The sequence below is a fragment of the Pelodiscus sinensis genome, chromosome 4 (genome assembly GCF_049634645.1).
Source record: "Pelodiscus sinensis isolate JC-2024 chromosome 4, ASM4963464v1, whole genome shotgun sequence".
NCBI classification, from domain to species: domain Eukaryota; kingdom Metazoa; phylum Chordata; order Testudines; family Trionychidae; genus Pelodiscus; species Pelodiscus sinensis.
The window spans coordinates 67,751,208-67,776,810 of record NC_134714.1 but is presented as its reverse complement, the minus strand read 5'-3'; the positions used below and the strand labels follow the sequence as shown (position 1 = coordinate 67,776,810).

Genomic DNA, 25,603 nt, shown 5'->3' with positions numbered 1-25,603 from the left:
TGTAAAACTAGCACAAATCTGGTCACCTTTCACTGCTGCTCTTCACCAGCCTGGAAGCAGCTGTGAAATTGCAAAGAATCAACAAATTTTAGTTTGCAGCTGCTCAGAAAATCTCTGATTTGAAAGAGGAGGAGGAACAGAAACTAAAATGGCAGATGAAGGTGAAGTGCCTGGGACATCCACCTGCAGCAGCTAAGAATCTCTGCAAGTGTGGGAAGAGTTATTTCTCCCAGCAACCATATTTTAAACTGAAACTGATTTAAAAAAAAACCAACAAAACACAGCACCATAGTGGGATCCACCGTAGTAATAGCTTCCTCTCTCTCACCAGCAGCTGGGGCTGAGGCTAGACTTCCTACTGGAGAATTACACCAGTGGGGATTCCTGCTTACCTTGCCTATTGATCTATGGTTCATGGGAGCATATAGAACTTTTTAAGCACTGTTCAGTCATACTGGATACATTCAGATTATCTGGTCAAATCATTTACCCAGTCAGCTTTCTTGTTGTGTTGAAATATGTAAGATTCCGAACAATTAGGGGAGGCCCTGTGCTCTTGTGGAATTCCAGAGAGTCAGGAGTTGTCTTTTCCTAGTTCTGACATTAACTCTCTCTGGTCCTGGGCAGGTCATTTAATTTCTCTATTCCTCGGTTGTCTTATATAAAATGGGGCTGACACCTATCTTGAAGGGATGTTGTGAGGTGTTTTGTTTTGTTTTTGGGAAAAGAATGGTTTGAGACCATCTGAAAGGCTCTACAGCAGGCAAGCTATAACTACTTGGACAATTGAATGGAAGACAGTAGTTGTTAAAGGAGAACTGCATGTTTGTATCCAAGATTTAAAAAAAAAAAAAAAGACCATTATTAAAGATCAGTGTGTTAAATGCTGGCTTGAAGTGCATGATAAATGCAGTTTATTACCTGGATATTGCCGTCCCAAATATAGAAAGGGGAGGGGTAGATGTGGTGATGTGCAACTCATCTGACACAGTGTTATCTGGAAACCTGACCTGCTAGATTATCCATCAATGACATTTTCCTTTTGTACTAGTTTTGGGATACTGTGATGTCCTGAAAACCTAGAAAATGTCATGTTAATTCAGAAAACACTTTATTAAAATGTCAGGCACAGTAGAAATGTTTAAAATTAACTGCTTAGGAGAGAAGAGGGTGGTGGAGTTAAGGAGAGCAGGGATTGATTTACCTGTCACTAGCCTAGCTCTCTTGTACTGGTAATATCCATCCAGAGCTGTCTCAGCCCTTATCTGTGTTCAAGGAGTGGAAATTAGAGCTGGGAAATAGCAAAGTTGAACTAAAAATAAAAATTTAAATTTAATTGTAAAAGACTAGAAGAATTGACCAGCCTTTTAAAAAGAAAAATAATTTCTATAGGTTTAGTTATCCGCACTACTGTGCAAACTTATGCCACTTCAATATCCATATAATTGGCCATTATACTGTACTTCCGATGAAAATGTGATTGCTTCTGTATAGGAGAATCATCAGTTCAGTTTTTCAATGTGTACTCTTAACAGTAAATTTTCTCCAAGGCAGCTGCAACTTGACTATTATTTTTGTGACATTATGACCTGTCTGTATCCAGTCAGATCTAGAAAATATATTGTAGCTGAAACAGATACTTGTCCCAACTATTAGTAAGCCTTTAATTATTTTAAAAGGAAGTAAAACTGCCTGTGACAGAAGATATTTGTAGCAAAAAAGTAGTAGAGAAATGATAGCCCAGTGCTGATAACAAATATTACAGGTCGGACCTCCCTTGTCCAGCACCCTCAGGACCTGAATGGTTCTGAACAACAGAGTTTGCCGGATAAGGGGAGGTCAAGGCTCCACACTCAGCTGTAGGCACGGCTGCTGTGTGGGGCTGTGCTCCCTGCCACGCCAGCCCCAAACGGGGGAAGGCCCTGCTGCCTCCAGCCTCAGTAGAGGATGTATCCACCCACCTCACCCCCAGCCCTGTCCTGGGCTTCGCAACCAGCTAACTCTAACCCCGTCTAGGGCTGCGCTCCCCACTGTACCAGCCCCAGCTGGGGCTGTGCTCCTGGCTGCTGGTGCCGCTACCTCCAGCCCTGGCTAGAGCTGTGCTCCTTGCTGCCAGTCCTGGCCAGGACATTGCTCTCTACCGTGCCACCCTGCTGGAGTTGGATTGCCCTCCACCAGCCCAGCCTGGGCTGTGCTGCTGAATCTGGCCAGCCAGAGCTTTCTGGTCCAACAATATTCGTGGTCCTGCCGGAACAGAGAGTCCTGGATATTAGCGGTTCAAATCAACCTGTAGCACAGTTTGTCCTATGACATGTTTACCAGTGTGTTTTCTTTAATAGCAACGATGATATGGCTGGTGAATATGGCTGAGGAAGACCCAGAAGCCCAACGGAAAGCTCCCAAAAGTTCTGCTTATGATAAACAAGGTGAGGGTTTCTTTTGCATGCATGTTATCTTATTTGTAAAACATCTCCATGAAGAACTGTGTCCCTGCTTCCAATGGAGCTTTTTAAAGACACTTGTATGGATAGAGCAACAAATGGTCCTCCACTCAGAGTGAAATCCTCTCTAGAAATAATCTGTCTTGGCTGCAAATCATGTTTGTTTAATTTGCAATTAGTATCCTTGCAGCTATTCATGATTATGGAACTTGGGTTTCTATTTAAGAGACTTGTCTCAATGAGTACTGACTGAGCTCAGTTTAGTGCAGAGGATAATTGTGAAAAGGCAAAATCCATGTGCAAGGAAAGTCAAAGTTTATAAAATGAGATTTTTAAAGACCAGAACCATGTTGAAGGGGCAGAATTTGATCAGATTTCCTGGTAATCCATCCAAAGATATTTCTCTGATTCGGAGTGGTTCAGTTTTCTTCCCTTCCCTAATGGTTCCTAGCCAGTGAGCATGTGGTGTAAAGCTATTGTCTCGTTGGAGAGATGCAGAGACATTCTGCTTGACAACACATCCTCATGTTGTCATATCAGATCATGATATGTGGTGACATTTTACTGTAACATCACATTACATCAACACAACTAACTCACTTTAACTGGTTAAAAGATAGGAAACAAAGGTTAGAAATAAATTTTCACAGTAAATAGGATGGTTCCCCCTTCTTTTCAACATGTATATAAATGATCTAGAAAAGAGGGTAGATTGTGATGTGGCTACATTTGCAGGCAGTACAAACTTAAAGTAGTTAAGTCCAAAACTGATTGAGAAGAGTTACAAAGAGATTGCACAAAACTGGGTGACTGGGCAACAAAAATAGCAGATGAAATTCACTGATAAGTGCAAAATAAGGCACATTGGAAAATGTAATACCATCTATATGTACAAAACGATGGGGTCTAAGGAGCTATTACCACTTAAGAAAAGGATATTAGAGTCCTTGTAGTGAGTTCTCTAGAAATATCAGCTCAATGTGCAGTGGCAGTCAAAAAAGCAAACACAAAGTTTGCGACCGTTAGAAAAGGGATAGATAGGACAGAAAATATCGTAATGCAACTTATAAATCCATGATATGACACCATACTTTAAATACTGCCTGCCATTCAGGTCACTATCTCAATAAAATCCATTAAATTGGCAAAAATACAGAGAAGGGCAACAAAATTATTAGCTTCCATATGAGGAGAAAAAGACTGGAACTTTTCCATTTAGAAAAGAGACAATTGAGCATGGACATGATAGAGGTCTATGAAAACCATGAATGTTGTGGAGAAAGTGAATGACAGTGTTAATTGCTCCTTCAGTTAGCTCAAGAACCAGGGTCCACCCAATGAAATTAGTAGGCAGCGATTCTAAAACTAACATAAGGAAGTCTTCATCACATCACATAAAGTCAACATTTGGATTTTGTTGTTAGAGGATGTTATGAAGACCAAAAATAGAACTGGGCTCAATAAAAAATTAGGCAGGATAGGTCTATCAGTGGCTATTTCCCAAGATTGTCAGGTATGCAAAACTGTGCTCTGGGCATCCCTAAACCTCTCACCACCAGAAGATGGGACTAGATCACTTGATAAATTGCCCCATTCTGTTTTTACCATCTGGCATTGGCCACTATCAAAAGACAGGATACTGGTCTAGATGGACCACTGGTCTGCCCCACTATAGCCATTCTTGTGTTATGCTAAAAGAGGTCCTTAGAACATCCCTGACAGGTGTTTTGTTTTAAAAACAGGTTAGATAACCTCCAGTGATAGGCATCTTGTAACCTCCCTTGGAAGCCTATTCTAGAGCTTAACCTAAAATCTGCATTAAATCCATCAGGGGACATGGAGAACAATTGACCACAGTCCTCTTCAAACATGTTAAGAGCTTTTACTAAGATTCTTATCAGGTCCCTTTCCTCAGTCTCCTTTTCTCTGGACTAAACATACCCAATTCATTTCAACCTTTCTTCATAGATCAGTTTTTCTAAACTTTTTTTTTTCATTTTTGCTGCTCTCTTCTGGACTCTCTCTAATTTGTCCACATCTTTCCTAAAATGTGGCACCTAAACTTGGACATAGTACTCCAGCTGAGGTCTCACAGGGGCTGGCTACAGGGGGACAGTTACCTTTCATGTCTTACTGTATTAACTAGAGTGTCATACGTTTATGGTAACCAGATGTCCCATTTTTAAAGGGGCCATTCTGTATTTAAACCCTCCTGCAGCTGACCCTATTTTTTTTAGAACAAATGGGACAATTGTCCATTTTTTTCTGTCTCTTCCCTCCCATCAGTATTGGTGAGTCCTACTGCTGGCCGAATCCTTGCTCACAGCTGCCCATCCACCATCAGTCAGTCAGGAGCGTCCAATGGCTGACGATGGGGGTGAGTGCGTAAGGCTGCTGGTTGGGCAAAGCTGCAGCATGTGAGGCCAAACACTCCCCCCGTTGGTCCATCAGTGAAGTCCCTGCTGTGAGCCAGCTTGTTCTCCCCATTTCATAGTCCTCTCCCTGCTGTGCCCGTTCATCCCTCTCCAGCCACGCTGTTCCTCCATATGCCATCCCCAGCCCCTCAACATGCATCCCACTCTTGGTGTTGTGTGCGAAACCAGCCCCAGGTTGGATCCTTCAGCTCATCAAAAGCCTGGCTGGCAGGCTCCTTCCTCCCTGCATTACCCCTGCCTGGGCTGGCATCCGTGGAAAGCTCAAGAGCCTCTGGCCCAGGATGTTGGCCAGAAGGAACAAAGCTCTGCATGTGCCAAAGCCCTCACTAGTGCTGGCATGGGGAAGCCAGCTAAAGTGTGGAGTGGCAGGAAGGAAGCTATTTCTAGCCTGTTTGTGCCCTAACTCTGCAGGTCCCTGAGCAGGGCGCTTAGCACCCTGTAATAAGGTGCGACTCACTGCTGCTGTCTCCTGCTGGTCACTTGGGAATTAGCTCAGCTCTTTCCTGAGCGCCCCCTTCTGACCAGTGTTGCACTGCTGTTACCTACTTGTTAATGGCTTCATCACCTTACATTAGGACCCATGTCCCTCGCCAGTGTGTGGCACCCTTCCCTCAGGATACTGCTCTGCTGCAATGCCCCCCACACTCTGGGGTCCTCCCAACTCCCTATAACCACCTTGCCTCAGTGACCTGACTGATAAGTAGTCATCTAGCCTCTTACCTCAGGGGCAAACTGCAGTCTGAAAGGGCCACTCATCATAGGCAAAGGCATGTGGACCTTCTTCTTTCTCTTGCCCTGGCTGCCTCCCTGCAACCCAAGTACTCCTCAGACTCCTGTTGCTGGGCCTTGGCCTGGGATCGTTCAGGCTGGAGCATCCCTGCTCATCTGGACTTTCCCCAGTGCTGCTCTGTCCATAGTATCTATTCTAACAAGCAGCTAGGTCCTTCTCCCTCCAGAGCTGGAGCATGTGTCCCCAGCTTAGGCAGCCATCTCTTTTATACAGCCCTTCTGGGCTCTGATTGGCTACCACAAGCCCACTCTTGATTGGCTCTTAGCCACAGCCCTCTCCCAGGGCTATTTTAACTTTTTTGTATTTTGGATCTGGGTGACCTCCCTGCTACATTCCCTCTTCACATGCTGTCCCTCACCCCATCCTCTAGGTGCACACCTCTGTTGAGCCACCTCTCTGGCCAGGTTCACTAAAGCCTCTACAGCCTGGTTTCCTGGGACCTAGTGCTCAATGCATCCTAAGGGCTTAACCCCTTCCTACCTATACTGTAACCAGGGAAGAGGAGATAGCTGGGTTATGGTGGTGGCCAGCAGCATCCTGGAAGTGTTAGCTGCCTTTCTACACTTTGTGGGCAGGAAGAGACAAGGTGCTTCTAGCCATGGGGATATGGGAAGGAAGAGATGGTCTCTGGGAACAGGTTATCCCTGCTTTCTTCCACCTTCACCCCCATTCACCTGGAAGCAGCTCTCATCTCTTCCCTCCCACATAGTGCTTAAAGGCTGCTGCTGGCCACATTCTAGTGTGAACCCTTACAGAAATCCAGGGGAGCCTGTGACCCTGTGTGCCCCCATATGTTGTTTTGAGAAGATGTTGCACCAGGTATCAGGTGAGATGGGCCCGTCCCAGGGGCCCAGCCAGACATAAGAACATAAAAATGGTCATACTGGGTCAGACCAAAGGTCCATCTAGCCCAATATCCTGTCTGCGAACAGTGGCCAATGGCAGATGCCCAGAGGGAGGGAATACAACAGGTAATCCTCACGTGATCCCTCCCCTGTCATCCATTTCCAGACAGAGGCCAGGGACACCATTCCTACCCATCCTGGCTAATAGCCATTGATGGACTTAACCTCCACGAATCTATCTAGCTCTTTTTGGAACCCTGTTAAAGTTCTAGTCTTTACCACATCCTTTGGCAAGGAGTTCCACAGTACGTTTCAAAGGGGTAGCTCAGTAGGAGCCTGGGATCAGCTGGAGTTCCCAGCGGACCCCGGGCAGCACTATCCCTTTGAAATGCTGCCACTGTGTTTCAAAAGGGCAGCGCAGCATATCCTGGGATCAGCTGGGGACTCCAGCTGATCCCTGGCTCCCACAGCACTGCCCCTTTGAAACGCCAATGCAGCATTTCAGAGAGGCAGTGCACATGATTAATTGTGATTAATTTTTTAATTGCTTGACAGCCCCACTTAAAAGATAAGATGGTTAAAAAAAAAAGACATCAGCTACTTAGTATTTCTTTTTATGAGGGGCTCAGTCAACTTGATGTTAATTTGAACATTTCTACTGCATAGTTCTGATTGCCATTGAACTCGCTTCAATATGAGTAATTTTACCAGGTGTCCTGTATTCAGCATAGAGAAATATGGCCATCCTACATATGTATGAAAGATGCTTTTGAAATAAGTTTTATATTATTGTTTTCTTTCCTTGAGCTGCAGAGAATCAGACTCAGAATGAAGATGCTGACACCGATGATGGAGGCTTCAATCAGGAATGGGAACAACAAAGGGATAACAGAATAGGACCCCTTGACTCAACTCCTGAATCCCGGGCTGTTGTTCAGGCTCTTCCTAGTAACTCCCAAGATAGTGAGGACCCTGAAGAGAGTAAGTATCTTTCCAAGACGGACTAAATGTAAATTTGGTTTTTAGTCAGCTAATGTGATTATTCATGCATATGTTGTTTACAAAGTACACTGGATCGCAAGGACAGGCTGAAAAATCCCCAATGATTAGGACATGTTGACCCACCTGAAGACTTCACAGGACTGGATAGATCTCCATTTAGTTATCTAATCATTTTTGCTGGAGATGCTCTTAATCACACAACTCACAATTTGGGAACTCTGTTAGCTCCTAGTCTGCTTAAATAATCATGTAGCAGTACTTACCTGAATGACTTTCTGCCATCTGCTTAGAATCATAGAATAGAATCTTAGAGCTGGAAAAGACCTCAGAAGGTCATCAAGTCCAGCCCCTGCTCTAGGCAGGACCAATCCCAACTAAATCAACCCAGTCAGAGCTTTGTCAAGCCGAGACTTCAACACCTCTAGGGATGGAGACTCCACTACTTCCCTAGTTAACCCATTCCAGTGCTTCACCACTCTCCTAGTGAAATATCCAACCTGGACCTCTCCCACCGCAACTTGAGACCATTGCTCCTTGTTCTGCCATCTGTCACCACTGAGAACAGCCTTTCTCCATCCTCCTTGGAAGCTCCCTTCAGGAAGTTGAAGGCTGCTATCAAATCCTCCCTCACTCTTCGCTTTTCCAGACTAAACAGACCCAATTCCATCAGCCGCTCCTCATAGGTCATATGCTCCAGCCCCATAATCATTTTGGTTGCCCTCCGCTGGACCCTCTCCAATGCATCCACATCCTTTTTGTAGTGGGCGGCCCAGAACTGGACACAATACTCCAGATGTGGCCTCACCAGAGCCGAATAAAGGGGAATAATGACATCTCTGGATCTGCTGGCAATGCTCCTCTTAGTACAACCTAATATGCCATTAGCCTTCTTGGCTACAAGGGCACACTGTTGACTCATATCCAGCTTCTCATCCACTGTAACCCCCAGGTCCTTTTCTGCAGAACTATTACTTAGCTGGTTGGTCCCCAGCCTGTAACAATTCTTGGGATTCTTCTGTCCCAAGTGCAGGAGTCTGCACTTGTCCTTGTTGAACCTCATCAGATTTCTTGTGGCCCAATCCTCCAATTTGTCTAAGTCACTCTGGACCCTATCTCTGCCCTCAAGCGTATCTACCTCTCCCCCTAGCTTAGTGTCATCCGCAAACTTGCTGAGAGTACAATCCATCCCCTCATCCAGGTCATTAATAAAGATATTGAACAAAACCAGTCCTAGAACCGAACCTCGGGGCACTCCGCTAGAAACCGACCGCCATCCTGACATCGAGCCGTTGATCACTACACGCTGGGCCCGGCCTTCTAGCCAGCTTTCTATCCATCCTACCGTCCATTTATCCAATCCACATTCCCTTAACTTGCTGGCAAGAATATTATGGAAGACTGTATCAAAAGCCTTGCTAAAGTCAAGGTATATCACATCCACTGACTTTTCCATGTCCACAGAGTCAGTAACCTCATAATAGAAGCTAATCGGATTGGTCAGGCATGACTTGCCCTTTGTGAATCCATGCTGACTATTCCTAATCACTTTCCTCTCTTCTAAGTGCCTCAAAATGGATTCCTTAAGGATCCCTTCCATGATTTTTCCAGGAACCGAGGTAAGACTGACTGGCCTATAGTTCCCTGGATCGTCCGTCTTCCCTTTTTTGAAGATGGGCACTACATTTGCCTTTTTCCAATCATCCCGGGATCTCTCCCGATCTCCACAACTTTTCAAAGATAATGGCCAAGGGCTCCTCAATGACATTTGCCACTTCCTTGGTACCCTCTGATGCATTCTGCTTATGGTCAGAGATTGTCACTTATGTCAGTGCAGACTTTGTGACTGCAATCCATGCCTTTGTCACCTCAAAATTAGAATATAGCAGCATTCTCTATGCAAAGCAACATGTTAAGTATAATTTAAAAACAAAGTTTACTTCAAGATGTTGTAGCTTGCTTGTTTTGGTTTGGGGTTTTTTCCCCTGTAACAGACAGTGTATTAAATGTGGTGTCTCGCTGTGAACACATAACCTCAGTAGTCAGGGATCTGCACAGGCAGGCTTTTCATTTCTAGGTGAAATCTAAGGTGGTGTTAGACTGTAGAGCACTAAGCATTTTCAGGCCTGCCTGTCTGGCAGACATCTCTCCTCATGTGTTCCTGCCATAGCTGTAATCAGTGAAGGCACTTGATAACCGAGATCTTTGACATTCAGAGTGAACTCACATCCTCTGTCTTTTCTAGAGATTTGGGAGGATACTTAGGGGCACAGAGATCTTCGGAGTGGGGTGACATGTATTTATTCTAACTACCAATATAAAACCAGCTGTGTTGGTAGACAGTTATGGTTTCCTGACTTGATTGTAATTTATAATTGTTAGCTCCTAGAGATGGGAGTCTTTTTCTCCCTGCCTCTGTGGGTATTTTAAATAAAGAAAATGCTAAATTGTTCCAAGGCATGTGTCTTTCTCCCTGTATTTCTACTATCAGTAGTTCTGATAGCATTTTTACAATGCTGCTGATCATGCTTGTCAGCCAGCAATTATTTGTTAGATGTCTGTTGGAAAATTCACGTGTTGTGGCAGTAGCATTATAGCCATTGTACTGATCACTGAGCCTTTTTAATACAGTGTAACTGTGTTTTAATGTTTAAAATCGTTCTCTTGGCAAGAGAGCATTCTCAACATGCCCCATTTCATCAAGTTACTGTTCAACAATTGTATGTGACTTGAGGGAGAATTGTTTTAGCATCCAGGGATCACTGTGCAGAGCAAGCAGTGATAGTCTTACTGCAAGCCACTAGTTTTGCGTTTTTAAGATTGAGTAGGGATGTTATACAGGTATTTTTTTAATATCACTTAGCTAATAAAGGTAAGTGAACAAATTCTGTACTGGATACATCAAGTAAGGTTCCCTTAAAATTTAGCATTTTTCTCTGGAATATGGATTATTAATCACTGTAATCAGTGATAAATAACTGTAAGGCATCAATTTCCTTCTACAGTTGCATCTTGAAAGCCATCTAGAACTGAGATCAGGACAACTGTTAGTCCTAACTCTCTGCATAAAGCTTTTATGTTCAAATACCTCATTTTCCATTAAATTAGAGCTTCCCACTATGATGAGAAATTGAATTTTGAATAGTGGCTGCAATTCTGGTTTTTTTAGTTCTTCAGAACTTGGTTTTCAAAATGATTTTTTAGTTTTAACAATGAACCTTTGCCCCCAGAAGTTAAAATAAATGTTAATACTCTTGGAGCCAGGTAACCTTGTAGCATTGGAATGTGTTTGCCATGCAGTGTTTCACTTCGCATCCAGCTTGGTATCTTCGATGACAGGTCTGCCTTAATTTGACAGTGATTCATATCTACTAGAGTAGAATAATGTGATGGGTGACTTCTAAAAATAACAACCTGTCTCTCTTTAAAGGCAGACTGAGCTAGGTTTAGATTAGCACCTCAACATGTGAAAGTCTGGCCTTTAGAAGTATGGGAAATGGTACTTGAGAATGAGATGTTGGAGTTGGGCCAGGAGACACTATTGTGTGTGTACACATTCAAAAAGCTCCAAAATGTAAAAGTTCTTACAGGATAAAGAGGAACAAAAAGAGTTGGTCCAAAGCAGTGAACATGATCCTGAATGAATTTTGGAAACACATAATGGTTTAGTCTTTGGGGAGACAACACTGATCAAATCGGAGTAACTTGAGAGGTGGTACTGAGGGATTGCAGGGAGATAAGAAGTATAAGGTACTGCTGTTTTCCTGTAGTGATGCAAATTGGCTTTGCCTGGTTTAAGACTAGCTATTTTATGCTTTTTCTTTTGTTTTAATCTCTTCTTCCCTCCCTCGGCCAGTAATCTTGATTTACTATAAACCTTGTGGTTGTGTGTGTGTGTGTGTGTGTCTGTCTGTCTCTCTCTCTCTCTCTCTCTCTCTCTCTCTCGAGTTGTTAGCACCTTAGAAGTGTAAGAGATAGTAAAAAAAGGATTTCTGGAGTCTGTCCTCCATGGGACTGTTAGTCTGTAACTGTAATAACAAGCAGTCTTGCGGCACCAGATTAACAAATTTATTAGATCATGAGCTTTTGTGGGTAAAACCTGCTTCATCAGATGAGTTGGAGTGGAAACTACAGAATCCGGGATATACAAAACAGCAAAAGAAGTTCCCTGTCAATTGTAGGACCAGTATTAATGAAGCTTATTAAGTCACCCTGACTTAGCTTCATTAACACTGGTCCTACAGTTGACAGGGCACACATGAGGTGCATGCTGATTGCACAAAACATTGTAAGAGCCATGCACTCCCTCTGCTTTATGCTACTTTTGCCAGTAATTTAACTCGCCCCTAATAATGCATCACTTTGTGTTGAAAAGGCATGATAAAGGAGAATCAAGTGCAATGTACTTAATCTTATTTGTGGGGTCATGGTTAATGCATGTGCTCTGTGTCAATCTTGCATCCCACTAATAATGGAGGGCCACTCATGCAGCCCACTCACTAGCCTTAGTGGCTTATCACCGGTGTAGATAATCCACTGGTCAATCTATCCAGGTAGAGGCTACGTTAACTTAGCTGCAGTTACACATGAGGGGTTAGGTCGTCCTTACTACATTGTTCAAAAGTTTCAGAGGGGAAGCCAGGTTAGTCTGTAACTGCACATCCACTAATGTGATCTATGCCATCAAATGCAAGCAATGCCCCACTTCCATCTGTAGTGGTCAAACTGGACAGTCTCTACTGGAAAGAAATTAATGGACACAAATCTGATATCCATAAAGGTAATACACAGAAACCTGTTGGAGAACACTTTAACCTGCCTGGGCATTCATTAATGGGTCTCCAAGCCACCCTGTTGTTTCAGGCCAGTTCCACAAGCCAAATACACAGGGAAGGGTTGGAACTTAACTTCATTCACAACTTTAATTCTTATGCGAATGGAATGAACCGAGACATTCTTGCATGCTACCTTCCACATCCTAATGACTTAACCAATCAACCAAACAATGGAAGCATTAATTGTTCTTATCAGCCTCTTGTAACTACATGAACAATCTACTCACTATCTCTTTTTTTTCCCTTTTCTTTTTTTCCCCCTTCTTTTGTGCTCTCCCCCTCCCCCCCCCCCTTCCCTTATCTATTCTTGGGTCTGGACTTCTAATACTCCAGTCATCTGAAGAAGTGGGTTGTGCCCTCAAAAGCTCATGATGCCATCTACATGTTTTGTTAGTCTTTAAGGTGCTACTAGACTATTCATTGTTTTTACATTCTTCCTAACTATATTAGACAGGATGCAGACTTTTTCACAGCCCTGAGCAACATCGCTAAGATGATCTAATTTTTAAATGTAGTTTAGGGATGTGAAATCCCATTTAATTAGTTAACCAGTTAATCATTATGTTTAACTGGTTAAACAGGGGTGGGCTGGAGTGCTGCTGCTTGCAGTGCGCTGCACTGGGCTCGGCCCACCACGGACAGGGGATGCTCCAGCCTCCACTGGTTAACTTTGAGTTCAGAAGGGAGCTGTTGAGGATCTCTCTAGAAAAACCCAATAATTATAACAGTGTTGGAATGTCAAACTAATTCTCAAGTGAGGGCTAAGGTATACTTTAACCTGGGGTCTGTGGATCAAAGAAACAAAACTTACTAGGTGAGGAGCATATTTTCCAGTCTCCCATGGCTGTAGAGTGTCTGTTTAGCTAAGTTAATTCTGACTTTCCCTTGTCTGAAAAGTAACATAAGGCTGAAATGGTTGGAGTAGACATCAGTGGCAAGAAAAACATGGTGAAAACAGGACAACTCCTCCCATAAACCTGGTGTTGCAGGGCTTGATGGCAATCATGTGACCCTGAGGGAAAAATATGGAGAGGGAAGAAGGGGACAAAGATGGGAGAAGAGAGAAGCGGGGTAAGAAGAGCCCTAGGTTTCCCTCCCCCAGTGCAGAAAACGGTCTTTTTCTCATCCGGGGTAGCAGAGCTCTGGGGCCCTTACCTCTAGGGCAGGATGAACAGGTAAATTTGAGGGACAAGGAGAGCTTAGAAGCAGTCAGGGGCTTATGGCAGAAGATAGAGAGGCAGCTGCCATAGCACGAGAAGGAATGGTGAGGTGAAGGGGTCTGGAGCTTCCTTGCATATGGCCAGTCAGGCATAAGTTCACTCTTTGGCTTTTCCTCTTTAGCAGGTACCCACTTGGTCTCTAGTTATTCCTTGATACTTGCAGGTCGAGCCTGGAGCTGCATTGCACTGATAAGATGAAGGAAGCTGCAGGCTAGATGAGCACATCCAACGGCTTGATCTGGCCCTCCAGACAGGTGTTTGATGGCCTTGATGTAGAGGCTTTGAAAAAGCTATGGCACATTTTGAGCCTTATTTAGTACAGGAAATCATATTTACTTCTGTATACAGAAGTGTTAATTGAATATTGTGTCCCAGAAGTACTTGCTGAGGTGGTAATTGCCATAAAATCGAACTCATGCACTTTTGAAGGATCCTTATATTGCAGAATCACAAGCATTCATTTAATCGGAAAGATGCACCATAATTACACCACGAGCCTTTCAAAACTATCATAAGTATTCTGTAGGAGACAGAAGAGGTCACTGGAATGTTTCTGTATGTTGTTTTGTTCACTGGAAGATATGTAAGTAAAAACTGCAAAATAACAAGTGACTTATCTGCCCCAGTAGTCAGGGTAGTAGCAATAATCTTTTGGCAAAAGGTTGCTGTAAAATGAAATAAATGAAAGTGGCTTAGCTCTATAAAAAAAATATAACCGGAACATCCAGACTTTCTCAGTTCAGAGTCATGCTGGCTAGCTATTACGAGACTGAAAACCTTCTCAACTGTACATAAAGTGGAGCAAATGGCATCAGTCTTCCTTTTTACTCCAGAGATACTAGATATAACCCCTGCTGGTATCAAAATGACATACTCTGTTGGGACCTGCAGTTTTTGCTAGCCTTACCTCTGTATGAAAGGTGAAATCAGATACAGGCTACATTGTAGAATTCTGTGGATGGCATTTTGGCTATCTCCTCTTTCCCAGAACATTCCGTTTTTGAGTATTCTGATAGAGATAGTCATGCAGATAAGTTCCTCTTTCCTTGTTGCTTTAAAACAGCCTCTGTAAAATTGTGCTTCTCGTTGATTCCCAGCCTCCCCTCCTGTTTTGATTATTTGCTAAACTTAATTCAAAATGGAGTTGTGTATAAACATTTTTTTCTTATGTTTGATTTGATGTTAGTCTGTTTATAACTTAGTAGAATGGGATGTGCTGGCAAACGGCAAATTCATGTGTATTGGAGACTGCAACAGCTTGGCAGTAGGGAGGGTCAAGGAGAATCTGCTAATTGCTTTTGGTTGTCTTATTGGTTCCTTGAATTATTCTGTCAGATACGTGTAACAGAAATTGGTGGAAGGAGTTTTGGGTCTTCACCTAATCTTTCCTTATTTTTACCATTGCAGGGGGAGTAAAACTTGGTTTGGGAGATTTCATTTTCTACAGCGTTCTGGTTGGCAAGGCCTCAGCCACAGCAAGTGGAGACTGGAACACAACGTTAGCCTGTTTTGTAGCCATACTAATTGTAAGTATAATGTAATGTAGTGGTGGTATTTCAGTACGTTCCTCGGTGACCAAGGGGGCTTCTGTTTGTATATTTTCCTTTGGGATTTTGCATATTGGTTACTTAAGTGTCCGATCTTGCCGTCATCCACTTAAATTACCAGTTTTGTTATGGATTTCAATTGGGGGCAGCATCTGTCACTTAAGCTTCAGTTCGGTATAGTACTTAAGTGCATGTTTATGTCTCATTGATTTCAGTGGGCCCTTACGTATATGTTTCAGTGCTTTGAGTGAACATAAGAACAGCTATACTGGGTCAGACCAAAGGTCCATCTAGCCCAGTATCCTGTCTTCTGACAGTGGCCAATGCCAGATGCCCCACAGGGAATAAACAGAACAGGGAATCATCAAATGATCCCTCTGTTGTCATCCATTTCCAGCCTCTGACAAACATTCCTACCCATTAGTGGACTCATTAGTGAGTTACTTTATCAGTGTTAATCCTGACATTAATAGCACTCATTTTGGAAAGGAAAAAAATGCAACTATCAACTCTTTTGTCAGCTTTTAAGCTTGATATGTTCTATATGTATTTTTTGTAAATATGATATGTATGTGCTTATAATATGTATTGTATTTTTGCTGGCTTGAGTTTTACCTTAACTTCTCCCTTTCCTTCTTTCCAGGGTCTGTGCCTTACTCTACTGCTTCTTGCCATCTTTAAGAAGGCATTACCAGCTCTTCCAATCTCCATAACCTTTGGGCTCGTTTTCTACTTTGCCACAGATAACTTAGTGCAGCCCTTTATGGACCAGCTAGCATTTCATCAGTTTTATATATAACGCATTTGAAGTTGATATTCTATGGACATTTATAATGACTCTAGAAAATCTGGGAGGAAAAAAGGATTTTTTCCTTGGTCCTCACGTGACTGTGAAGTTCAGTATACTCAAGATTTCTGGCCTGAATCATTGCAACTTCCTCCCATGTTTTCCTGAGACTACCGCACTGGGTATTCTATGTAAAAAGGGTTTTTCTCAAAGGATGGACTACCATTATGTCATAAGCAATTTCTGAATGATAGACGTGTAATGAGGACCATCTGTGTCAAAGTTGCTAATGTTTCTACCAGCAACATGAGCCCTCGGTACAGGTTGATGTTTTCCCAACACTGAAGGCCCTGAGGACTGCCATGAGTTTAAAGAAAGGAAGGTAGCAAAGTTCTGTCTGATTTGACTTGAAAACCATTTGAAGGGAATCAATCCAGTACAAATCATTAAAGCAATGTTTTTCACCAGTTGAGTCCTGACCTCACTTTGGGTCATTAGGTAAGGGCCAGGTATTATAGCAATGGGACCGATGGAGAAAGGATAGTCTCTCCTAAAGAGAGTTCCATCCCTTAATAGCCTCTGTGCCTAAGTGTGCTTGATTTTTGATAAGTCTAAAAGCTTATTTTCACATTGGATCAAGATCCTGTACTCTAATTTACTCTTTGCATTCTCAAGCACAGAGAGTGCATACTGTACTACCACTGCTCATTTCTCATATAGCTACCAAGACTTGGACTGAATAGTTTGGAACAAGTCAATCATGAGGCCCTAACATGCATCCTTGTAAAAGGTTGGAGGACTAATGCTCAAAAAAATTCTTTATTAAAATGACATGACAGTTTCTGGATTTATTTTGTCATCTTGCTAATCTTTGCTAGAATAACATCAATTTAAACCTCACTTTTAGATGGCAATTTGCCACACTGGACTGCATTGCTCTAAGTTCCCGTTCTCCCACACAGAGTCTTTGGGTATATGTAACAGACATTTGCAGCAGCATCTCCCAAGCATACCAGGAATTTAGCCTTATATTGCCAGGTGTAGAGAAATGGAGGGATATTTTTAGTAGCATTCTTGTTTCCATTAAGCATGTCTCTCCGGAAACATGTAGTTGAAAGGATCTGGACTATAGCAAATTAAAATGAGGGGCAGTGTTTTTCCTATGTAACATTGTTAACTTCTCTATTAAGCTTTAGTATTAGCTTCTCATGCTTATTGCAACTTGACACCTACAGCTGAGTGATTTATTTTATGTAGTGCATTGATAAATGATATTCATTAGCCAAATAAGTTGTCATTTAGTGTTTCCTGGGAATAAAAAGTATTGTTCTTTTTTTCACCATTATAATCGGGTGTGATGAAATATAGATAATAGGTGTCTGGAGAAAAATTTATACTAAGCTTAGTAACCCCACCTTAATTTGTTTTATTCTTTATTTAAATCTACCATTATGTTTCATGGACGTTTTATAGAATGGAACATTTTGGGAAGGACACGATTGGAGAAAAACATTCTGTGCAAGCAAAAAAGCCTGGTTTTGGTGCAGCAGAGCTCAGTGAAGCATAGAATGGAAAGGTTTGGCTGTTGATGGCATTGCAGCTTATGTTAATTTAATATTTAACAAGATACCTAATGGACAAAACTAGTGTAAATGGTGATCTGAAGCAACCTTTTTTCTTTTCCAGAAAGAGATCAACTTCAGTAAACATGGAGTTAGTAATAGGACTGAGACTTCATGCTTATTCTTAAGTTGGTTTTTGATTAGTGGGTAATATGTGAAGGCTTTGCATTTGTGTTTTATACCACAAAGACTTTAACTTCCTCAACTTTTTATGATTTTGGTAACTGCTGTGTATTGCCCAGTGTGACTTACTAGCCACAGAATGTTGCCATCTGGAAATCAGGGCAGTTACATCAAATAATTTGCATCCACTCTACTCACCTGAAAGTACCTGCATTCTTGGTTGTGGCTGCATTTCCTCTTGGATTCGTTATGGATAGCATTAATAAAACAAGCATGTCTTGGTACTTCATTCTGGCTGTCTAGGTCAGAACTGCCTGTGTAATTGTAAAGACTTGTTCACTGTCCCAGATATTACGTGAGTGGAATGTCATTTAAAATGTTTTTTTTAATACGAAGTTTTCTGCTGTTAGAGCATTCTTTCCTGTTACTACTTGATCCTTGCATCAGCATTAATCTCTGAGAATTGCAGCTGTGTTTTTGGTTGGGAATTCTAATTATTGCTTGTGCTTTATAGAGAAAAGATCGCCAAAAGTTGGTACCACTATCCTTTGTTTGTACATCTGAGCAAAGTCTCAGTTAAAAGTTATTTGTAAAATGCAGTGGTCATCTTTTGTTTGAAATAGTCACTGCCGGAATTCTGATCCCCTAAACGGCTGATCCAAAGCCTGTTGAAATAAATAGGAGCCTTTTCATTTACTTCAGTGGACACTGGATTTGGTCCTTGAACAGTTCAAATCTTCAAAACGTTTAAATTGCCAGTCTTCCACTGCCATCCTGGAGTTTTAATTTCTAGCCCTGTTACAGAAGGTTGTGGTGGAGATTATACACCTATGATAACATTGAGCCTTGAGTACACTTGCTAAAACCAGTAGATGCAAACATAAGATTGAAACTCTTTTCTGGATTTGCTCTTTTGCACTGAAATACGGTAACACATGCCGAATATGATCTTTGTGGTGCTAGACCACTTCAATATGTGGTTTAGAAGGGTTACATAAGAACAGTGTTCATTCTGCATTTCCTGGAATTTGGGAGTTTAATGCACAAGCATTGTTCATAATTTCTCTACTAGCCTTCCAGAAAAATAGAAATCTAATTTATGATATAGGATTATTTCCATCTGGTCTACTTGGTATAATCAGAGATTTCTGATGTATTTTATAGCTCTTTGGGGGAATTATTGATTCCTATATTAATACACTATTGATGATTTAATTTTTATTGCTATCCCAGTAGATGTGGGTCTTTCTCTTCTGTGTTCCAAACATGTCTATCACATTTGGTTAACCAGTAATTGTTGTGGCTTTAAGACAAAATTTCTGTCATTGTTGATAGCTTCGCTACCTTTCAAACTTTCATAAGTAATTAGTCTCTCTTAATGGCTACTCGTCTGCAAAATTTCATAAACTAGAACATCAACTTGTAGGAGTGCTTAAAATATCTGCTTAAATGTATACCATGTTTTCTTCCTCGTTCTTGTATTTAGTCCAGAACAGACACTTATAACAGATTTTTGTAAATAGGGAATTACTTACATGGCTATCTTGAATGCTGCTACCATAAATAACTGGAAGCTCCTTCTGATGGTAGTTATCTGCATTCAGATGTAACCAATGTGGGGTGAGTTTGGAGGTATAGTCGCTTGTGTAGAGCACCATGTTCAGATTGTCTTAGGAGCAAATCCTGATTTTAAGCCAAATATTCAAGGGCTGCACTCTGCTGAAAATGGCTAACTCCTTGAGGTAAAAAGCAAACCATGCATTTATTTAGACTCTCTGGTACTGTACATGGCAATTGCTCTGACCTTACCATAGTGAGGGAGAATTATCCTAAAGTACATTTGAGAGGAATTTCAGGACAGATGATGCAGTGTTAGGAAACTTCTCAAAAAAGTGGGGGGGGGGGGGGGGAGGTGTTTTGACACATGCTGTTGAGGTCAGTATAAGGAAGATTGTGGAACATGTCTTTGTTATGGTAATACCTTGTTTTACATTTTAAGTTTGGTCATTGGGAATACTGGAATATGAACTAGAATTGGATTATTTTACACTCAAGCATTTGCTATTTTCTTTTTTTACAGACACTGGTTTGTACATAATCTGATTTGAATGTGAATAAGTTTTTTAAACACCTTTCCAATTCTTTATAAGATACAGTTTTGATAGATTATTGCAAATTTTCCTTTATTTGTCTAATCATTAAAATAAAGACTGCATGGATCCTAACTTTGCTGATTGTCATGATTTCAATATGATTATATAAAACATTAAACTTGTTTTGGAGGCTTAAATACTGCAGTTTTTAGCTTCAGTATTTAAAGAACAAGAATTTTGTCTTAAAGAGGTGTTTTAAAAGCCTCTCGTTTCCCACAGGAATAATGTCTTCAAACTAGATTTCTATTGAAGCACATTTTAAAGCTTGCTTTCACATTAATTTAGATAAATTGTCAAAACCAATTATAGGAACCCCCATGAGACATAATTAAGGCATGCAATAAGCTATATAAAATAATATTGAAATTCAGGATGTTTGATGTGGCAAAAATAATCGTAGCTGAGAAACATTTTATGTAGGTCACTCAGAAAGAAACCACCTCACAAATAGCATCTAAATGTGCAACACTGATTACTAATTTCACAGCTGGAAGAGTGGGGAAAAAAATCTTACACTCCTCAAACATTTCAGTTTTATTCCTATAAATAAATTTGAGTGGTGCAAATGTAAGTCAATTTAGCCATTGTTGTATGGAAACAGAGGTTTCCTTTAATGAGATTTGTCCTGTTTCTCTCAAAATAGAGAATGTAGATTAATATAGAACAAATTAAGAACAGAACTCAGCAAATATTTGATGATTGAATTTAGCTGTGTTGTTGTATTGACCACCAGCAGCTTAAGACTTTTTTTTTCCAAATATAGCTGTTCTGTAGATTGTTTGTTGGCATGGGTTTCATTGGAATTCTCACAGCAGCCACTTGGCCTACAGCAGGAGTCTCAAAGTCAAGGCCTGCAGGCCATCTGTGGCCCGAGCAGTTCCATAATCTGGCCTGTACATGATTGTTGGCATGTGAGTTCCTGCAGCCATGGGGGTGGGGGGGGGGGCAGGGTCCATACCCATCCCCCAAGTCCAGCCTCTGCTCTGCCCCATCTCTTCCCACCCTTCTCTGCCCTCTGGCCCCACTACATCCATTCCTTGAAGCCCCATCCCCGTTAGGGGGTCTAGTATGGAGTGGCAGCAAGGGCTCCCCTGGACGAACCATGGCTGCAGGGAAGCAGAGCAATGTCCAGTCATTCCACCATAGCAGCAGGAAGAGCACCCAGCCCCAGTGCAGGCTGGCTTGGAAGATGGCCACGGAGTCGATTGGGCTTCCATGTAGCTCCAATTCCCCGCAGCTCCTGCTGCTGCAGTGAGTGGGGGGAGGGGAGGACAACCCCTGCAGTTGGTTCCCCTGGGTATGGGGGACCATATTGTCCATAGGACATTTGTGTGGCTGCCACAGGGCTGGCAGAGGCACAGAGGAAATTGCACGGGCTGGCAGGCAGAGCTGGGAGATGCAGGGGAGGGGAGAGACATTTCCCCTACCAACCCCACCACTTCCCCCTCCACCCTGGAACCATGCCAAAGCCCTGCCCACTAGGAGGATGTGAGGACTGGCACTGGCTCTAAGGTAAATTGAATAGGAGACCCCTGGTCTATAACAAACACCTTTGTTAACCAAGCACTATGTGGTGGATCTTCACTAGAGGCTTCTTTGGCCTGAAGGTGCTGCAGGTGGTGGTGCAGAAATAAATACAAACTTTTGAGCAAGTTCACCAAACGGAGGGATACTTTCACATATAGCTTTGGTTTCATAATTCTCCCCATGTCCATTCATTGCTTTTCTATTTCTCAGATGTTCAGAACTGTAAGAGATGCTGGCCTGCACAAAGGAAATTATTGGTAAGAAATTTTCCATTCTGTTTAACATATAAGAAATGTTCTGTTACAAAAATAGTACTGTTTTTTTTTTTAATGCTTCTGTCTATAAAGTTATTAAGCCAACCACATAAGACCTTGGAGGAAGAAATTAGAGCTAATAACATTTTACAGATGTGTTAAAGAATGTCCCAGTTTTAAGATCTGGGATTCTTCATGGCTGCATGTAAGACTGTTTTAGTCATGGATATTTTTAGTAAAAGTGAAGAAAAATTAATCACCAGTGACCTGTCCATGGCTTGTGCTATATACTCTTGATTTGGCATGAGGGGAGGAGGCGGGTAGTGGGGGTGAGAGCACTGACAGACTCTACCTGGTTTCATGAGGCTCCAGCCTCAGCTCGTGGCTGGAAAAGTGGCAAGGGGGTTCCACAGCTCCCATTGACGGGGAACTGTGGCCAATGGGAGGTGCAGTGGCAGCATATGAAACTGCCTGGCTGTGCCTTGGAACTGAAGGAAGGGGATGTCATCACTTGAGGGAGCCCCTTGAGGTAAGCACTGCCCAGAGCCCTCACCCCCTCCTGCACTCCAGCCCTCTGCCCCCTTCCACATCAAAACTACTGCTGCTGGGGGGTGGGATGGGAGCAGTGCTCCCTCTAAGCTGCAGGCAGCACAGCTTTACAGGTGATTAATCAGCCCCGCCCAGCCATTCAACTCCCTGCATGGAGCCCTGAGCCTCTGACTAGGGGGGACTGATTAAACATCTGTGCTGCCTCGCAGCTTAGAGGGAGCACAGTAGTTTGAGGCTGCCCCAGCAGCAGCCAGTATGCTGCCTGTGCTATTTAGGCAGCCCTTAGACCAGCTGCTGCAAGAAGTCGTGGAGGTCCTGAAAAGTCACAGTCTCCATGATGTCTGTGAAAAATTCACAGCCTTACAGGTAAGTGCTCAGAGTGGCAGCACCTTCTCTAGAATGAAGACTTGGGACTTAATTCAGGCTGCAGGGCCTCTCTAAGAAGTATTGTCTTGCTGAAATGTGTATCCTTTTTAAATACAGAATTAAGAATACTCGCTTATGCCATTCTAAAATCTCAGGACTTGCAAAATAAAATGCTAACAACTTGACACTCCATGTAAGGGAGTGGATTTTTCTCACTCCCTTCCTCTCTAATCACCTGGCCTATGTTATCAGCTCAGAGTATCTCATGTTGTTTGAGATCTTGTCATACCTTCATTACCATGGAAAGGGCTGCTCTGCCTGCAATGGAGACTTTGCTAGATTCTTAATGACCTGGAAATTGCAACTGAGGCCACAGAGGTGACAGAATTCATTGGTAAATTTTAAGATCAAATTCGGATCTGCTCTTAGCTTGGCAGTGACTCCTGAACTCGGAGCAGGGGACAATCTCTCTTAATTGTGTGCAAAGTACTGAGTGTACTGGGCGTACTATAATAAATACATACTAGACTTTAGTGAGGTTACACCAAGTCAGAACTTTACTATTTTTAAAACTGCATTTACATTTGGGTAGTGTTTTTAATTTGTCTTTGGGTGACCTTATTAAATAATTTAGTGTTCTCTTGTTGGTTTTTAAGTGCAGTTTTAGTCAGTAAACTAGGTGAAAAGGGCAACATCTTTATTCAGTGGAACTTCTCCTTGTTAGAAGAATCCAAATGTCAGCAACTCAGATATTTACCCCTTTAATCCGGTTTGCACTAGGGAACAACTAAGCCTGGTACATGCTCATTGGTATGATGGCTGAACACCTAAGTAAACATACCTCAGAAGAGCACACAAGCTGAATTCTGTTTCTCCTCCAGTGTAATTGGTTTATACAACATAAGACCAATGATCCTTCTAGTCAGTGCCAGATGCAGCAGAGGATATTGCAAACAGCTCTATCCTGGAATAATCTGCCCCAAAGAGAAGTGTCCTAACTCCCTGAGTTAGTAGCCGGTTTTATCTCCAAAGCTCTAGGGCCCACTGCAGCAGAGATATCAAACTTATTTGGCAGATAGGGCCTAATTCAATGTTTTAATTATGATCAGTGCACCAGGATATACATTTAAGACTGCACCCTCCCTTCACAGCAAAACACCCATGGATGCTAATGTGAGGTTTTAAAAAGATGGTGGTGTCTGGACTTTGTTGTATCTACATATTTGATTATTTGTTCACTACCTTAATGTCACATTAAGTTTCAGCAAAGGGGACTTGGTCTCAACACAGGGCATGAAACAGGCACCATGTGGAGGACAGAACTCCTGTCTCAATATAAAATATGAAGCAACTCCCATCAAATATTATTTACAGAGCTGTGACCAGAGCACTATAATTAAGGATCCCACTGCTGTTTCTATTCTCAGCATCAATTAACAAGGGAGTTCTAAGTGCAGGATGAAAATACACGTTAAAAAGAAAGTGTTATAGTTTTAAAATAGGGTTTCCTTTTATAACGTGAGTGTCAAGGCTCTGGGTACCTGATACTGAATCCTGTAGGTGAGTCATAGATCAACTCCCAATTATCTGCTAAGATTTCAAAACTATTTTAAGAACTGTAGAACTTGGCTGTTGCCATAGCAGCAACAAATCCTTTAATCTCACTTCCTGTGGAGCTGAAGCTGTCATTTGATTATCCACTTTGGGGTCTTCTAGGTGGGTTATGTGAGAGAGGGCTGAAGAGAGAACAGCATAAAGTGATATAGATTGTCAGTAATGAGTCTTAATGCTGTGGTCCAGTCTGATAACATTTGATGAGGATTTCCTGAAGTAGGGATTCTACGAAGGGTTAATAGGAGGAATTTCCACTAGGGAAACTATGCAAAATGAAAGTGGTAGGATAGATTGCTATGACTATGTAAACCACTTAGTCCCTTCCTGGAGGCAGTATGGGCTAGCCATCTGAGAATTGGACAAAGGAAAGAAACCCAAATTTGCAAAAAGCAGAAATAGAAATAAAATCAGCTTTGAGCAAATTGCTTCAACTTCTGTGCTTTGGTTTTCCTATTTTTATTTTTTTATATATATTTTGGAGTAGTGCTGCCTTGGGTTTTGTGAACAATAAAGGAATGGTAGACCTACAGAGAGAGAATCTCACCTCAGAAGTTTACACTCGGGTCTGTAAAGTAAATTTGAAATACCTCCTCATTCAGTGCCTTGGCATATTGGATAAAAGTGCTCTCTAGCTGCAAAGTAGGGTTGGCTGATTTGTTTTTAGATTGCCTCTGTGACTGTAGGGTCATCAGAAATTTGCAGAAAACTTTCCAAATTCTGCAAGCAGCAAAACCATCTAAATCTGTATTTGGAGGTCAGGGTGGATATAAAGTTATAATTTTAATGGGGGGGAGGGGTTAGATGTCACATTGAAACACACTACATTTTGCACTGCCACGGGAATAACTCTAAACCTACCTTAACATGAATCCAAAACTGAGGTGGTTTTCTTCCCAATGAGTAAGATTTGGCATTTCTGGTTCTGAGGATAAAAACTGAGACCCACTCATCGCTATAGTTTGTTCCACTGCAGTCTCCTTGGAACGCTGGAGGCTAAACAATCTACTGATCATTGTAAGTGTAAGCAAATATGTTTAGTCTGTATTCCACTGTATATCTAGTATCATTTTTCTGAAGCTTGAGACAAGCCCCTGGAAAGATGTGTGTTTTTCCTGTATAGATAAAATCATTTGGATTGTTTAAAGTGTGTTTCCAGAGTGATGATCACTGATTTACAAATACAAGTTGTATCTCTCTAAACCAGAATTCACTGGTCTGGCAACATCTGTGGTCCAGAAGGACCATGAATATTCCAGGATCAGAGTGTCCCAGCACAATGCTGGGGAAGGTGGCGGACTGGGAGCCTGGTGCTATGCAGAGGAGGGGTAACACATGGTCCAGCTGAGTGGCGGGGGGAAGGGCAGGAGCTTAGAATTTTGATGTGCGTAGGGTTGCTAGATGGTTTCAACAAAAATACCAGACACACTTGACATTACATCACAATCTACATTGCATCTTATTTAGAGAATACCGGACATTTATATTTTCTCAATTTG

The 25,603-nt window shown here is 42.1% G+C and overlaps 1 protein-coding gene across 5 annotated transcripts in view; it reads left to right on the top strand.

Moving 5' to 3' along the window:
* Positions 1-19,869, top strand: part of PSEN1 (presenilin 1) — a 61,724-nt gene extending 41,855 nt beyond the window's left edge. For 4 of the 5 annotated variants that reach the window (XM_014576283.3, XM_014576284.3, XM_014576285.3 and 1 more), the window contains 4 exons: positions 2,340-2,426; positions 7,319-7,492; positions 14,973-15,091; positions 15,756-19,869. In XM_014576283.3, coding sequence (XP_014431769.1) covers positions 2,340-2,426; positions 7,319-7,492; positions 14,973-15,091; positions 15,756-15,911 — 536 coding nt within the window. In that variant the 3' untranslated portion in view covers positions 15,912-19,869. The remainder of the gene's footprint in view (positions 1-2,339; positions 2,427-7,318; positions 7,493-14,972; positions 15,092-15,755) is intronic. The other variant, XM_014576287.3, reaches the window with a different exon arrangement.
* Positions 19,870-25,603: the final 5,734 nt, after the last annotated feature.